General features: G+C 44.2%; 2 protein-coding genes across 7 annotated transcripts in view; both read left to right on the plus strand.

Annotated features, from left to right (window-relative positions):
- The window catches only part of ARSJ (arylsulfatase family member J), a 152,679-nt gene extending 146,308 nt beyond the window's left edge, over positions 1–6,371 (plus strand). For 2 of the 4 annotated variants that reach the window (XR_008436767.1, XR_008436766.1), the window contains one exon: positions 3,813–3,900. Coding sequence is in view for 2 of the 4 variants with exons in the window: in XM_053975729.1 (XP_053831704.1) it covers positions 3,813–5,214 (1,402 nt within the window). In the remaining 2 variants the exon portion in view is untranslated. Of the gene's footprint in view, positions 1–3,812 lie in introns of all 4 variants that reach the window. The other 2 variants (XM_053975729.1, XM_053975728.1) reach the window with 1 other exon arrangement.
- Positions 6,372–9,474: 3,103 nt separating this feature from the next.
- The window catches only part of CAMK2D (calcium/calmodulin dependent protein kinase II delta), a 201,776-nt gene continuing 197,141 nt past the window's right edge, over positions 9,475–14,109 (plus strand). For all 3 annotated transcript variants that reach the window (XM_053975118.1, XM_053975120.1, XM_053975117.1), the window contains exons 1-3: positions 9,475–9,507; positions 9,973–10,125; positions 11,921–12,137. The gene's annotated coding sequence lies outside the window, so the exon portion shown is untranslated. The remainder of the gene's footprint in view (positions 9,508–9,972; positions 10,126–11,920; positions 12,138–14,109) is intronic.

Raw genomic sequence — 14,109 nt, forward strand, 5'->3', positions numbered from 1 at the left:
GAAAACTCCTCAGGGAAAGGTTTGTTCAGGAAAGCTGGTTTGGCCCTCATTTGTGTGAGGCTGAGCAGGGAATGTGGGGCGTGCCAGGAGAATCCCTTTCCCTCCACAGGCCCCCAGCCCTGCTCTGTGCTGCGGGGGAACAGCAGCAAAAGTGTGCAAAGATTCTGTCGCTGACCTGCTGCTCTGCAGTGAGAGCTGGAAACCAATGCAGCACTGCTGAGGGCATCAGAAGGGGGAAACGAAGCCTCCCAGTGTTACCACATTCCTCAAGCTCAGGTCTCGCTGACTTCAGCGTGCCTCTGGTGGTTTACATCCATAACACTCCTGCACCTCAGTGTGCAGTTCACCTTCAGCAGCTTAGTGGCCTCTGCACCTTGAGACTGGAGTGGTGTGAAGCCACTGCCTGAGCTTTGTGGCTAAATTAAAACAGGAAGGGAGCTCGTGTTGGAAAGGGGTGTCATGAGCTCACACTCAGGAGGAGAGTTTTATTTGCTTATTTATTTATTTTAAGAACCCTCTGAAATATTTCTGTGAGCATCCAAGAAGCAAAGGGCAATGAAGTCATCGGGATGCTCCCAGAGGGAGGCCATTGCTTTAAAGTTTCCCCTACAAACAAGAAAACAGCTCAGTGTGTCAGTGAGCCAGCACCGAGCATCTGCCTTGGCTGCAGCACTTACCACAGTGGGTTTACTGTGAACATCTGAACAACACACCAGGAAAACAAAAACAAGAGGAGAAAATGCACAAAGAGCCATCCCTGTATAGTAAGGAGAAATTAATTTTCAATATGCTTCTTATTAGCTGAGCATTTCACACAGATTTTACTTGGTTCCTTGTTCTGCAAATTGCAAATTTCAGGTATTCTAAAGGAGACATCTATGGTCCAGAATCTCGGAGGAGCAGGGAGAAGGAGAGCATAGCACATGCATCTAAAGTGTTCCCAAGTCTTGAACCCCTGCTCTTTATACAGACTCTTAGCAGTTAATGGCCTATATGTAAATAATGCCCACAAAGGTCAAAGTCTAAAAAACGATGAAATTAGATTCTGTGGCCTGTCAGCATTTGCTTAGATTTGACTGGTTACTAGTGCTGAAATTCTAATAATGAATTCCAGACTATTCACAGTCCTAACTTGCTTTCTGCATTTGGGATTACATTCAGCCAATTTATTCTAAAAAGTGGAAGCCATGAAATATGTAGGATGTATCTCACATTTTGTGGCAGTTGGTGAGCTCATGATTGTATCTGCTAGAGAACACCCTCAAAATCAACATCTGCCTCCTAATCCCTTTGTGTTTTGCCTGGTTCTGTTGTTTTTGTTGGGTTTTTTTTCCCTCTTGTGCAGTCTAGAAACCGTTTCAAAGCACTTGTTTTGAGACACTTCACTGTTAGTGCCATTTGCTTCCATCTCATCACTGTTGTTTGCTCAGATTGCTTTGCTTTTCTATGAATGCCCTGCAAGTCCTTTGAAAATGAAATGCTTTTTCTGAAAAAGTAATGTTGGCACATAATGGATCAATTAGAAAGGCATATGGTGCAGGAAAGTGTACAAATCTTGACCTTTTTTGTCATAGCGAACAGTCTTCTGATAATCAGAGGTTGATATTTCTTTGAAGCATTTCTACACTTGAAATATTTTGCTTTAAAATGTATTGGTTGCAGACTTCTTCTTTACACATACGAGTATAAAAATGTGTCTCTTTGTCTGTGTGCCTATAGGTATATTCCAAAGCACAGCCATGCCAAAAATAGCACACAGATGCACACACATCTGGGAAACACACCAAAATCTCCTGCAAAGAGGCAGCAGCAGGCAATAGATGTGCATGCAGATGGATGTATGTTATATGTGCAGTGTTACCAGCATATTGAATCACTTCCTGAGGGCACTGCTGAAACAAGATGCACTGCTGAATGCCTCTGTGACTGAGGCTTTTGGTTCAGTATTTGTCAGATCAACAGTGTAGGAATTTCTTGCTTGGATCTCTAGTTGGAAAGCCCTCGTTGGGGAGACTGCCTGGTGCGTTAGGAATTCTTGGTGGGAATTAACATTGTGTGACTATCGTGCTTTCTGTGTAGACATTTGCCTACAAGAGGAAGATTGCTTTGCAGTGTTTTACAGATTCTGTGGCCTGTTCCCCTCAGGCCCAGCTTCTCAGTTTTCAGAGGAGAAGGGTGGTGGAAGGATCCAGCTAGGTCCCTTCAGAGAAAATCCTGACTTCCAGCAAAGTCAGCTTATTTTGGAGGAACGGCCCAGCTGGGACTGGGACCTGACGCTGTGATCAAGGAGGCTGTCAGAGTGAAGAAAGCAGAAACTGTAGACTAAAATAGCCGAGAGGGGACAAGAACTTTTCCAGTTGGATCAAAAAATGGGAATTTTCTGAAAGGATTTAACAAGGCGGAGGAAAGAGAAGGGGAAGGAAATGAAATGCCTTGTGGACACAGTTCCCTGAGGATTCCCAAATATGGAATGAGCTGAAGTATGGGGCACTGCATGGCTTTCCTGGTTGTAGTTTATCTGTTTCAAGAGGAGAATATTGCAGCTGAACCATGGGAAGGATGTGGCACTTGTGTGTGTGTGTGTGTCATTTCTTCTACAAAAGCGAAGTGCAGATCCCGGAAACCCATATTTTCCAGGGTGTGTTTTAGCTCTCTCCTGCAGCATCTCCTGCGTTGTCAGCACCAGCCTGTGAGTTTGGGGACAATTGGGTGGCAGGGCTCCAGGTCCCCAGCCTGGTCCCAGAGACAATGCTGGGCAGAGGGGCCGGGGGGGCAGAGTGCAGCAGCAGCCCTGCAGCACACTGGGTCCAGAGCAGCACAACACCCAGAGCTTCTGCAGGCAGTTAGTGAGACCGGAGCTTCTGGGTCCAGGGAAATTAGCTCCAGAATTAAATGGGAGTTGCACAATCCATACGCATTGCCAGCCATTAAAGACAGCTATGGCGCCTTCGGAGATCTTGGCCAGGAAGCCCTCATATGAAAGCAGGCTTTCAGTTATTTATGGACAGGCAGAGCCTAATGGTTTTAATTTTGTAGACTGCTCAGGAGGCCAATCAGATTGGCAACACCAGCAGAATGTGTCAAGAAGCCCCAGCTCCTGCTACCACAAATTAATAAGAACCGGTTTGGGGGGAGATATGCAGTACTGGTGGACCTGGCTGTTCTACGCATGGCTGAGAATTGAACCTATTCTTACACTCAGGGAGAAGTTGTCTTTGGTCTACTATCTGCCAGCACATTCTCTTTTTTTAGTGTCAAACTGGTATAAATACATTTGCCCTTCATTTTTGATACTTACTGCTGCCTGTGCTGGATTCATTTTCTCATCATATGGAGGCCATATGTATTCTTTACACATAGCCTGTAGTGCACTGCAGAATTTATTATCCCATCCTTTAAACATACTGCTCTTACACGCTCAAAGCCCAGCATTTTTATATGCTGTAGATACGTTCACCACTAGCAAATTACGAGGCACTGTAAAAATTGTATTTATCCACATAATTTTCTATAGCCATTGTTAAATGGAGACATGTGGAGGAAAGAAGGGTGCCTCAAAGTATCTGTGCTCCTGTATATGTAGGTATTTTGAGTAGCTCGGATCTTGGAGGGAAAGGTTTCATCCCTCAGTGAGGCAAGGACAGATTTGATGGTGTGACCAAGCTGGTTTCTGAAAGCAGCACACACAGGCATTCTGCAATATTTCCAGAGAAGGCTTTGGCATGCATAGGGATATTTTCTGCTAGGGTTAAGGTGTCCGTACACCTGAGCATTTCCTCCACCAGCTGATGCCTGTCTCCTCCCACCTCCAGGTACCAGATCCACACGGGACTGCAGCACTCCATCATCCGGCCGACGCAGCCCAACTGCTTACCTCTGGATAACGTCACGCTACCTCAGAAGCTCAAGGAGGCTGGGTACTCCACGCACATGGTGGGCAAGTGGCACCTGGGGTTCTACCGCAGGGAGTGCATGCCCACGCAGAGGGGGTTCGACTCCTTCTTCGGCTCGCTCCTGGGCAGCGGCGACTACTACACCCACTTCAAGTGCGACAGCCCCGGGATATGCGGCTACGACCTGTACGAGAACAACAACGCCGCCTGGGACCACGACAACGGCATCTACTCCACGCAGATGTACACGCAGAAAGTGCAGCAGATCCTGGCTTCTCATAACCCCAGGAAACCCATATTCCTGTATATTGCCTACCAAGCTGTCCATTCGCCTCTTCAGGCACCAGGAAGGTATTTTGAGCATTATCGCTCGATAAACAACATCAACAGACGGCGGTACGCGGCCATGCTGGCCTGCTTGGATGAGGCCATAAACAACGTGACCCTCGCTCTGAGGAAGTATGGCTACTACGAGAACAGCATTATCATTTATTCTTCTGATAACGGTGGGCAACCAATGGCCGGAGGCAGTAACTGGCCGCTTCGAGGAAGCAAAGGCACCTATTGGGAAGGAGGCATCCGCGCTGTCGGGTTCGTGCACAGCCCCCTTCTGAAAAACAAAGGGTCTGTATGCAAGGAGCTGGTGCACATCACAGACTGGTTCCCCACGCTGATCACGCTGGCGGAGGGGCAGATCGATGAAGACATCCAGCTGGATGGCTACGACGTGTGGGAGACCATCAGCGAGGGCAGGCGTTCCCCGCGGGTGGACATCCTGCACAACATCGACCCGATCTACACCAAAGCCAAGAACGGCTCCTGGGCCGCTGGCTACGGGATCTGGAACACTGCCATCCAGTCTGCCATCAGAGTGAATCACTGGAAACTGCTGACGGGAAACCCGGGCTACAGCGACTGGGTGCCTCCGCAGGCCTTCAGCAACGCGGGTCCCAACCGCTGGCACAACGAGCGCGTCTCCTGGTCGGCCGGGAAAACCGTGTGGCTCTTCAACATCACGGCCGACCCCTACGAGCGCGTGGACCTGTCTGCCAGGCACCCGGAGGTGGTGAAGCAGCTGCTGCGGAGGCTCTCGCAGTTCAACAAGACCGCGGTCCCCGTCCGCTACCCGCCCAAGGACCCTCGCAGTAACCCCAAGCTCAACGGAGGAGTCTGGGGGCCGTGGTTTAAGGAGGACGAAAAGAAAAAGAAATCAGACAAAAGCAAAGGTGCAAATAAGCAGAAGAAGATCAAGAAGAAGAAGAAAGCAAATCGGAAAAAGGGGCAGTCGTTTCACTGCCGGTCACGTCTTGCTGGTGGGTAAACTCTAAGCAGGCTCCTTGGCCAGGCTTGAGTCAGCCTGGCCCTACTTCTTGAACTTCTGATGGAATGGACTAGAAATGCCAGTTCTGCACTACAAATGAAAGTTGTCATCTTTTAATTTTGTGTCTGATTTCACCAGCACAAGATACCTTAGCACTCTGAGTGACCATGTGACAGACTTTCTCCTCCACAGGATGAGTGGTCCTCACCCATCACCAGACACATTCCAGATAACAACAGTGATAGCATCTTGTTTCAGGAAACGTAGCTTTGATGGACAAATGATAGTTCCTTGCCTTAATTAGCTGGAATCTTTGGAGAGCATGGAGGTATTAATGGCAGATGTTCTCAAACTGACAGATAGCTCAGAGGGAGGAAGGAGAAACAAAACCCGAGAATCTCTGTGTGTCAGTAAGCGTTAGTCATCAGCCTATGATATGTTTTGATACAACACAGAAAAACTGAAGCCATCAGGTAACTTCGTAGAGGTGCTGGGGAGGGGGCATGATAGGAGGAAAGCTGCTTTAAATTAGATTTTGTCCATCTTAACTAAATCTGAAATATTTTTAACATTTCCTAGATGTGCTGAGCTCCCCCCATTTGCAGTAAAAAACACATGAACAGCGAGCACACGCCTCCTGTAATTTATTACAGGCATAGACAAAAACACATCACCAAAGTGAATGTAATATTTAAACACTTTAAGATAACTATACAACAATATGTAAAATAGATAATTTATTTTACAGCGCAATCCTTATTTCTCTTCCATTAGAATTTCCTGGCTGATGCAAGGTACCCCTGTGGGTGCCAGGGTTGTTTGGGTTCTTTTAATGTTGACTTTTAAAATTTTATTTCCACCCTGTCATTCAGAGTTTATTTAACAGATTCATATCCTCAGAGTACTGTAAACCAAGGAAATACTGTATACACTGCTAGGATGAGGAAGGAGAACAGTTCAGGTGCGTCACTGCTTTATGTATTTGCCTTCAGTGGTTTTGAATGTAACAAAGGGTTTATTTAATTTAGGAGTCCCATGAATATTGTTCAGTTTCTGTACAGAAGCTAGGCCATCTTGATGTTTGGGGGAAAAATTCTACTTTAAACCTTTTATTTATGTACCTATTAAAATAGTTTATTTTTATGGCATTCATAAAAGCGGTCTGCCTCTTTTTTTGCATCCAAATAGCAATTTTGGCCTAGTTTGTTTTAAACAAACTCAAGTAAACTGTTTCATTACTATTATTTTTGGTGCAGGGATGTTTTATGACATTTTGCTTCTGAAACAGAATTTCTTCTCGCAATACATATATCATTTGAGACATGCTTCAAAGTTTGCCCTTTTCCAAGGTGTCTGCATGGATGATGGATGCACAGACTGGCTGCACGTTTGTGGTGATCTGTGGTAATTGATAAAATGCACACACACATAGATGAAGATGAATTATGTTAAGTAAAATTGATGATTCGTTTGTTGAGTGGCTACAACGTGTTTTGGTAAAATTTCAGATAAGCCTGCTTTTCAGCAGTGTGTCACTTAACTCAGAAATTACATTTATATAAATGGATTATGGCTAAAAAACTGAGCATTCCTAAAATCAGTGCACACAGAAATCTGAATGAAATACAGCTGTCCAGCACTCCAGCAACCCCTGACCTTTTCAAAAGGCAGCTAACTGCAGGTACATGCTGCCAAACCCCAGCAAATTTCATACTAAAAGATGTAAAGCAGAATATCGCTGCCATTAACAAAACACAGAAACAAGTCAGGCAGCTCTTAGAGTTACTTCTGGAATGAATATACTGGGGAGGACACAGAAATGAACTTGGAGAATTGCATGTAAATAATAATTGCAAAAGAATGGTGTGTTTCTACAGAAGTGTTTAATATTGTCACTGTTATTTTTCACGCTGTGTGGTCCTTAAGATGACTAATTAATTCCTTAGAAATCTGTCTAGCTTTTCTTCATATCCACACTATCCAGTGAGTAATCAGGAACTCGGACGTTCTCTAAATTCTCACTTTTTAAAAAAAATGTGCCATTGATGTCCTTAAAAGAAATGAGAATAACATATTGAGATATTATACTCTAAAATGTGATCTATAAAATTCATACCTTTGAGGAGATACATTTAATTTTCCAAGGTAATTTTTAAAAGGCGAAAATTAGGTATATAAGTTAAACTGTATACAGAGAGACTCAGGTATTTTAATTTATTGTGGCATAATAGCAGCAGTGTGATAGAGTGTTATCCTCGTAGAATTAATTATTGCCCTTTTCCCTGAAAGTTTTATGGTGGCTTTGGCTTTCATTGGACCAAAGCAGCCAGAGAACATTATTCTCTGACAACATTTTATTCTATAATTATTTATATCTGTTCTCTCTCAGGCAGAATGGGAGTCCTTGAAAGTAACCATTGCAAGGCAGAACAGTGGATCAGTTCTCTGTGTGTTAAATAAATGTGCCACGAGAGTAAGTGTTTGTAGAGTACCCGGTGGGAGTACATTTCCAGTGAATCTGATATTTTGATCTAATAGGGGGCCAAAGTTGGCTTTCGAGTGGGGTAGAAAACAGGCGCAATTTAGCTGCGTTCCTGAATGTTTTGCTGAAATGCTCCGCGTCTGCTCTCTCACACCACTTGTTGTGTCACTGCAGCAGCACAGTGGTCTCTGGCTCATGGGGATGCTGTGTAGCTCTCAAGCCCCACTCTGTTTGCTGAGCTCCCAGTGGCTCATGCACTCTCCCAGCAGCATTTCACATCTGCAGATATGTTACATGCCAACTCTCGGGGAGGGTTTGATAGGCAAACACTGGAAAAGAGACCTGGAGAAAGGCTGGGTAGGGACAGACAGCGGGGAGCATTTACTTATTTCAGGTTGTCTCAAGCCTTCTCCAGCCTCCGTGAGGGCACAAGGAAAAGGCAGGTTGGACATACTGTGGTCTGGTCTTAGAGACACCCACACCTTCAGGGGGCCAGCCTGCTCTTCAGAAGAATGCTGTCTTTTCCAGGCTTTCTCAGTTTTGTTTTAAAGCTCTTCACAAACAATCTTCTAATGGTAAGATAATTTTAACTTAATCATAATTTTAACTTAAAGATAATTTTAACTTCAATCATCAGTGACTTTTAAAGTTTTATTACCAAACATATTGTTATTATTATTGTTGTGTTGTTGTTACTTAGTTTGACATAAATGTGGAGACAAAACACTGTTCCACAGCTACAGGTAAAGAGGAGTGGAAGGCAGAGAATGGTGAATAAAGCAGAATTGTCAGTCCTTCCCTGTGGGTCATGCAGGGAGATGGGAGGGGATGGCTGCGCGGGTGTGAAGCTCAGCCAGACTCAGCCAGACTTGCAAATTTCAGAGCATGAAGGCACACTGAGGTACTCGGCAAATTTTAAACACCACCCAAAGGAAAGCACTTCACAAACCTGAACTTGGTGAACTTTAACTTGGCCAAACTTTGATTTATCCAGACACAACAGGGCACTTATTAAGGCATTGCCTGGGATTGTTTAGTTTGGTGTACAATGTATTTGGAGAAGATGGTAGGAGAAAAAAAGGAGAAGAAATAGGAGAAAGGTATGGAGGCAACACCCTGGGATCCGGCGAGCCCCGAGCAGCCGACACCTTGGGCAAGGGCAGGGGAAGGTGGGGGTGTCGGTCTGCCATGCTGGGTGAGGGCAAGCCAGGGAAATGGTCTGTTGTGGGGGCACAGCGCCATTTTGTGTCAGGCTGTGGGGTCACAGCGCCATTTTGTGTGAGGCTGTGGGGTCACAGCGCCAGTTTGTGTCAGTCTGTGAGGTCACAGCGCCATTTTGTGTGAGGCTGTGGGGTCACAGCGCCATTTTGTGTCAGGCTGTGGGGTCACAGCGCCATTTTGTGTGAGGCTGTGGGGTCACAGCGCCATTTTGTGTGAGGCTGTGGGGTCACAGCGCCAGTTTGTGTCAGTCTGTGGGGTCACAGCGCCATTTTGTGTGAGGCTGTGGGGTCACAGCGCCATTTTGTGTGAGGCTGTGGGGTCACAGCACCATTTTGTGTCGGGCTGTGGGGGCACAGCACCATTTTGTGTGAGGCTGTGGGGTCACAGCGCCATTTTGTGTGAGGCTGTGGGGGCACAGCACCATTTTGTGTGAGGCTGTGGGGTCACAGCGCCATTTTGTGTGAGGCTGTGGGGGCAGAGCGCCATTTTGTGTGAGGCTGTGGGGCCACTGCCATTTTGTGTGAGGCTGTGGGGGCAGAGCGCCATTTTGTGTGAGGCTGTGGGGGCAGAGCGCCATTTTGTGTGAGGCTGTGGGGCCACTGCCATTTTGTGTCAGGCTGTGGGGGCACAGCGCCATTTTGTGTGAGGCTGTGGGGGCAGAGCGCCATTTTGTGTCAGGCTGTGGGGGCAGAGCGCCATTTTGTGTCAGGCTGTGGGGTCACTCGGCCATTTTGTTTCAGGCTCTGGGGTCACTTCTCCATGTTGTGACGGACTGTGGGGTCACTCCATCATTTTGTGGCAGACCATGGGGTAATGCCACCGTTTTGTGTCGGACTGTGGGGTCACACCGCCATTTTGTGTGAGTCTTTGCAGTTACTCCACGATGTTGTGTCAGATACTAAATTCCTCACAGTGGTATTATTTCATGCAAATGGGGGTGCTGGATCTCCCAGGTTCTACTCTGAATGTGGTTCAGGAAATCTCTGAGAAAAGAAAGAAAGAAAGAAAGAAATTTACTTGTAGTATGTTTTATAGGATTTTTTTTTTCAGCTGAGATCTCTGAAGAAAGGACTGTTCCTTTGCTGACTGTTGATGTGCACTATACCCAAGTACTGGAAGAAGTACCTGTACACTCCCAGATTAACACAGGTTCCTTTTGTCATCTGCCTTTAAAGCCAGTGAATATTCATCAGTGACGTTGAGGTAAAGTGAGTAAAATCTGGTTTACTTCATACTACAGACACTATTAATTATGCAATCAATGTTAGATCTCTTTGTCCAAAAGACAACATTAGCTCAGAAAAAGACACTGGGACATACAATGTGACTCTTTGCTATTGATTTAATGAACTGTAGTCTCGGGACAGCAGGAACATTTCTGTTGCCATTCTCCATCTTTTATTTTCTGGTTTCCAAGAACTGGCAGAGAATGTGTATTCTCCCCATGGGGGAGAAAAAAGCCTGAGATTTAATTTAGCCGTTAAATAACACAAGCTCCACTTCAGCATCCCATTCTGTTCAGAGGAGTACTCAGTAATGTACATGATTTCTTTTCTGTGGATCATAAGTCAAGGTCTTGTTGAAGTGGAGGATTTGTATCAAAGACAGGCCAATGTGAAATTATCAAAATGCTCTCTTTTCCTGCATTATGCTTCTTGTTTTCATCTCTGCCAGGCAAGCTAATAACAAAAAATACAAATACAGATAACGACATGAAAGGAGATATAATTAAGTACCAGGATTTGAATTAATGGTGCAACAAAAGTATAATCCATGATATGGTTTAAAGTTATTTCATAAATTCCGTTTGTTTCAGGTATAACCAGGGCAAGGTTGCTGAAGTTTAGCTTGTGACTGAAGTAACAGAACTGATTAACAACTGTTACTGTGAATTTCCATAACAAGGGGAGAACAGGCTCCTGAAGTGTCATACTGGTGCAGCCTGAAAAATACTTTTTTATAATTCCTTATAAACATCAGTGTCTCAGTAAAAGTCAAGTGTTTAATCACCTGAAATCAGTGCAGGCCATGACGTTTGTTGTCATCCCCTAGATTTGCTTCAAAAAATCACTTATGAGCATTAGTTGACAAGGGCGTATTTATTCCTTGTTAAATGCAGCTTGCTTCTGCTAGTTCAGCTGAGCCAGCATGGAGCAGTGTGCAGGAGAAAGTCAAAGCCTTACTCTGAGTGTAGGAATGGTAGGTAGGAACTGTACAGGGCACAGTTTGGAAATGGACATCACTAGTGACAGAACATCTGTATGGATTTGCCAAAATCCAAAGCAAGAGGCTAATTCCTTTTAGATAACCAAGCTGCATTTGTGATTTTTAAGATGTCTGGAGAAGGAGGGGAAGCATGGCCCTGTGAGAAGATGAAGACCACCAAGCTCTGACTGCTGTCAGACTTTGATTGAAGAAATGGCACGTTGCTTAAAAGGAGCATTTTGGGACAGTGAACTGTATGCCATTAAAGAAATGCTTCATATATCATCATCTAATTTTCTTCTAAAGAAACACAAGCTTCAAAGCTCTGAATATTGGCAAAACTTGAAGGGCATAACTAGTAATGTCTTACCTTTGGGCAACATTCTGAAGTCTTTCTCTCACGGCATACTTTTTTACAGTAATGGGTTCCAGTTTTATTTTGGTTTTCATCAGCAGATTCCATTACATTTTGTCACTCTGGATGGAGGGAATATAATTGGTGTTGATAAAAAGCATATTGGATTGGTGGTGTTTATCTTCACCAAATTGTTTCGGCTCTCAAGTGACCCCTAAGCAATCTCTTAGCAGACCCATTTCTAATGCACCTAAAGAACTGATCTCTTATTACTCAGTGGCTGTGGAGAATTTGAAAGAAATGCACAAAGAAGGATTGAAAAAGTACAGAGGGAGCACATTGCTCTGGCCTTCAGCCCAGGTGTCTTCAGCATCTTTTGGTTTCAAATGTGATTTCTTTGAGGTTTTTACTGCTGCTAGTTTTTTTTCTCTTCTCTTTGCAAGGAAAAAGGCTGCATGATTAATTCTGCTTTCAACACTGGATGTGAAAGTCTGCTTAGAAAGCCTCTGTGTGGAATGGCAGCAGAGAAGAGCAAGAAGTGCCTGCTTTTTGTGAGGAAGAACACACTGTGCTGTTTCCCCTGCCACAGCCACAGAGCCCTCACCAGCAGTTACTCAACTCCTTAGTCTGTGAGTGTGCCAAGATCCAGCAGTTACCCAGGTAATGAGCGAGTTGAGATGAAGTGCACCCTGTGTGGTTCCTGTCTTTCTTTCCCATCACTTTCCTACCCTGCAGCCTGACTGAACTTGTGGGGTGTTTATATTGAAATCTGTGGAGAAGTCTGAGATCCCACTGACATCTCTTTCTTTCTCATCCATGCCAGAGGCCAGCATGAGGACCTGTACTAGGAGACAGTCCTTGAAATCCACGAGGAGTCACGTCTTTCCTGTGTTAGCTGTGGTTGTTCCTCAGAGGCACACAGGAAACATTTCCTATGGCAGAGTCCTAAATTCAGCTAAATTCATAAGCATACACTAACCATTCTCACTGTCCTGTCTGCTTACACAGTAGCCTTCTCAAATACAGTGTCTTCCCAACGGCACAGGGTTCAGGTTGCCATTTCTTATCGTTGTCTTCAAGTCCCATTTCATTGATCAAACCCAGGAAATTCTGTTTAACTAGAAGGTAGCTTGAACTAACATGAACTAACTTTCTTGAAATAGCATGAAAAAAAACATCCATTTCTGGCTTAGATCAGAAAAATATGGAAAATCCATTGCTTCCCATTGTAAATCTCTTGCAGTAGTTAATTTCTGAGTTAAAGGTATAAATGCCTTCTTTCTAGTTTGGTTTTTAGTGTGGCTACAGGTTCCAGCTTTATGTTATTTTTATCCACAAGACAGAGAGTCCTTTGGCACCTGCTGTTTTCCTCTCATGATTGTACATCTGTATTCCAACCTTGAATTTTTTTTTTAGAAGTTGAACAGATTGGCTCCTTAGAGTCTAATCATTTTATGGCACTTTCTCCAGTTCCCAAGTAGGAGCTGAAGTTTTTTACACCCCTTCTCCAGATTTTCAGTAGACTGAAGAAAATGTGGACATCAAAAGTAAATAAAAGATTCCAATATCAGTGCCCTTCAAATGATGTACAGGAATATCACCTCCTGAGGGGAAAGCCCTGTGGACTGCACTGAGCCTAGAGCATCCCCTGCTGCTCTGGGCTTGGGATGGCACTCCCAGGCCACTCCTAGGGAACTGGCTGTGGAGTTTGTGGTTATTTTTGTTATTCTGTGTGAGGCAATCTTTTACTCCTAAGGTGTTGTTAATTCTTAGAAAGGAAAAAAAAAAACAAAAAAACCCCAAACATTCAAGTTTGAAAATATCCCAGAAAAAGGATTTATTATTTTCTCACAGCATTTCCATTCTCTTGTCTCAATCCCTACAACCATTTTATAAAAGCCACCTGTGCAAAGCAGAAGGGGAAAATGTAAAAAAAGGTTATTCTGTATCCTTTTTCTTTCTCATTACAGTTTATATCCCATGATATGCTCACAGCAGTCATGCCTATAATGTGTAATTCAGGAAAAATACACCTGTCCTTCTGTGGCAAGCACATTTCTCTCTCTCTCAGGATTTTTTATTGAGATGCACAGAGAGAAATGAAAGAGGAAACAATTTCTATTTCTGCTCTATGTTTTTCTCTTGTGGAATGTGTTTGGAGAATTGTTTACCTGGAGTGAGCTCTTGGTTGGATCATGGTGGATTGTTTGGTCCTGACAGCCAGTCGGATCCACCTGTGTCTGGGCTCTGGAGAACAGGGTCACGAGTTGTGAGTTAGTTAGATATGATAGTTAGAGAAAGTAGCATGTAGTATTTAGTATCCTCTTTTATATAGCATATTAATGTATTATAACATAATTATCATAAAGCAATCATTCAGCCTTCTGAAATGGAATTAGACATCATCATTCTTCCCATTGGGTTCGCCGACATCTACAACATCCTTCTCTGAGGATTATATTTTCAAAAGTCACTTTTCCCCATTTTCTCGTTCCAGAGGGTAGGCTCTGTTTAATTCCCCCTAACTGAAATCAGAGATATTATATTTATTCAGATATAGCCCTCAGGGTCTCATGCATAGCAAGAGTGTTTCAGTGGTTGCATTTCCCAACAGAACATGTTGAAGATCTTA

This window comes from Vidua macroura, chromosome 4, assembly GCF_024509145.1.
Source record: "Vidua macroura isolate BioBank_ID:100142 chromosome 4, ASM2450914v1, whole genome shotgun sequence".
In the NCBI taxonomy this organism is placed as follows: Eukaryota; Metazoa; Chordata; class Aves; order Passeriformes; family Viduidae; genus Vidua; species Vidua macroura.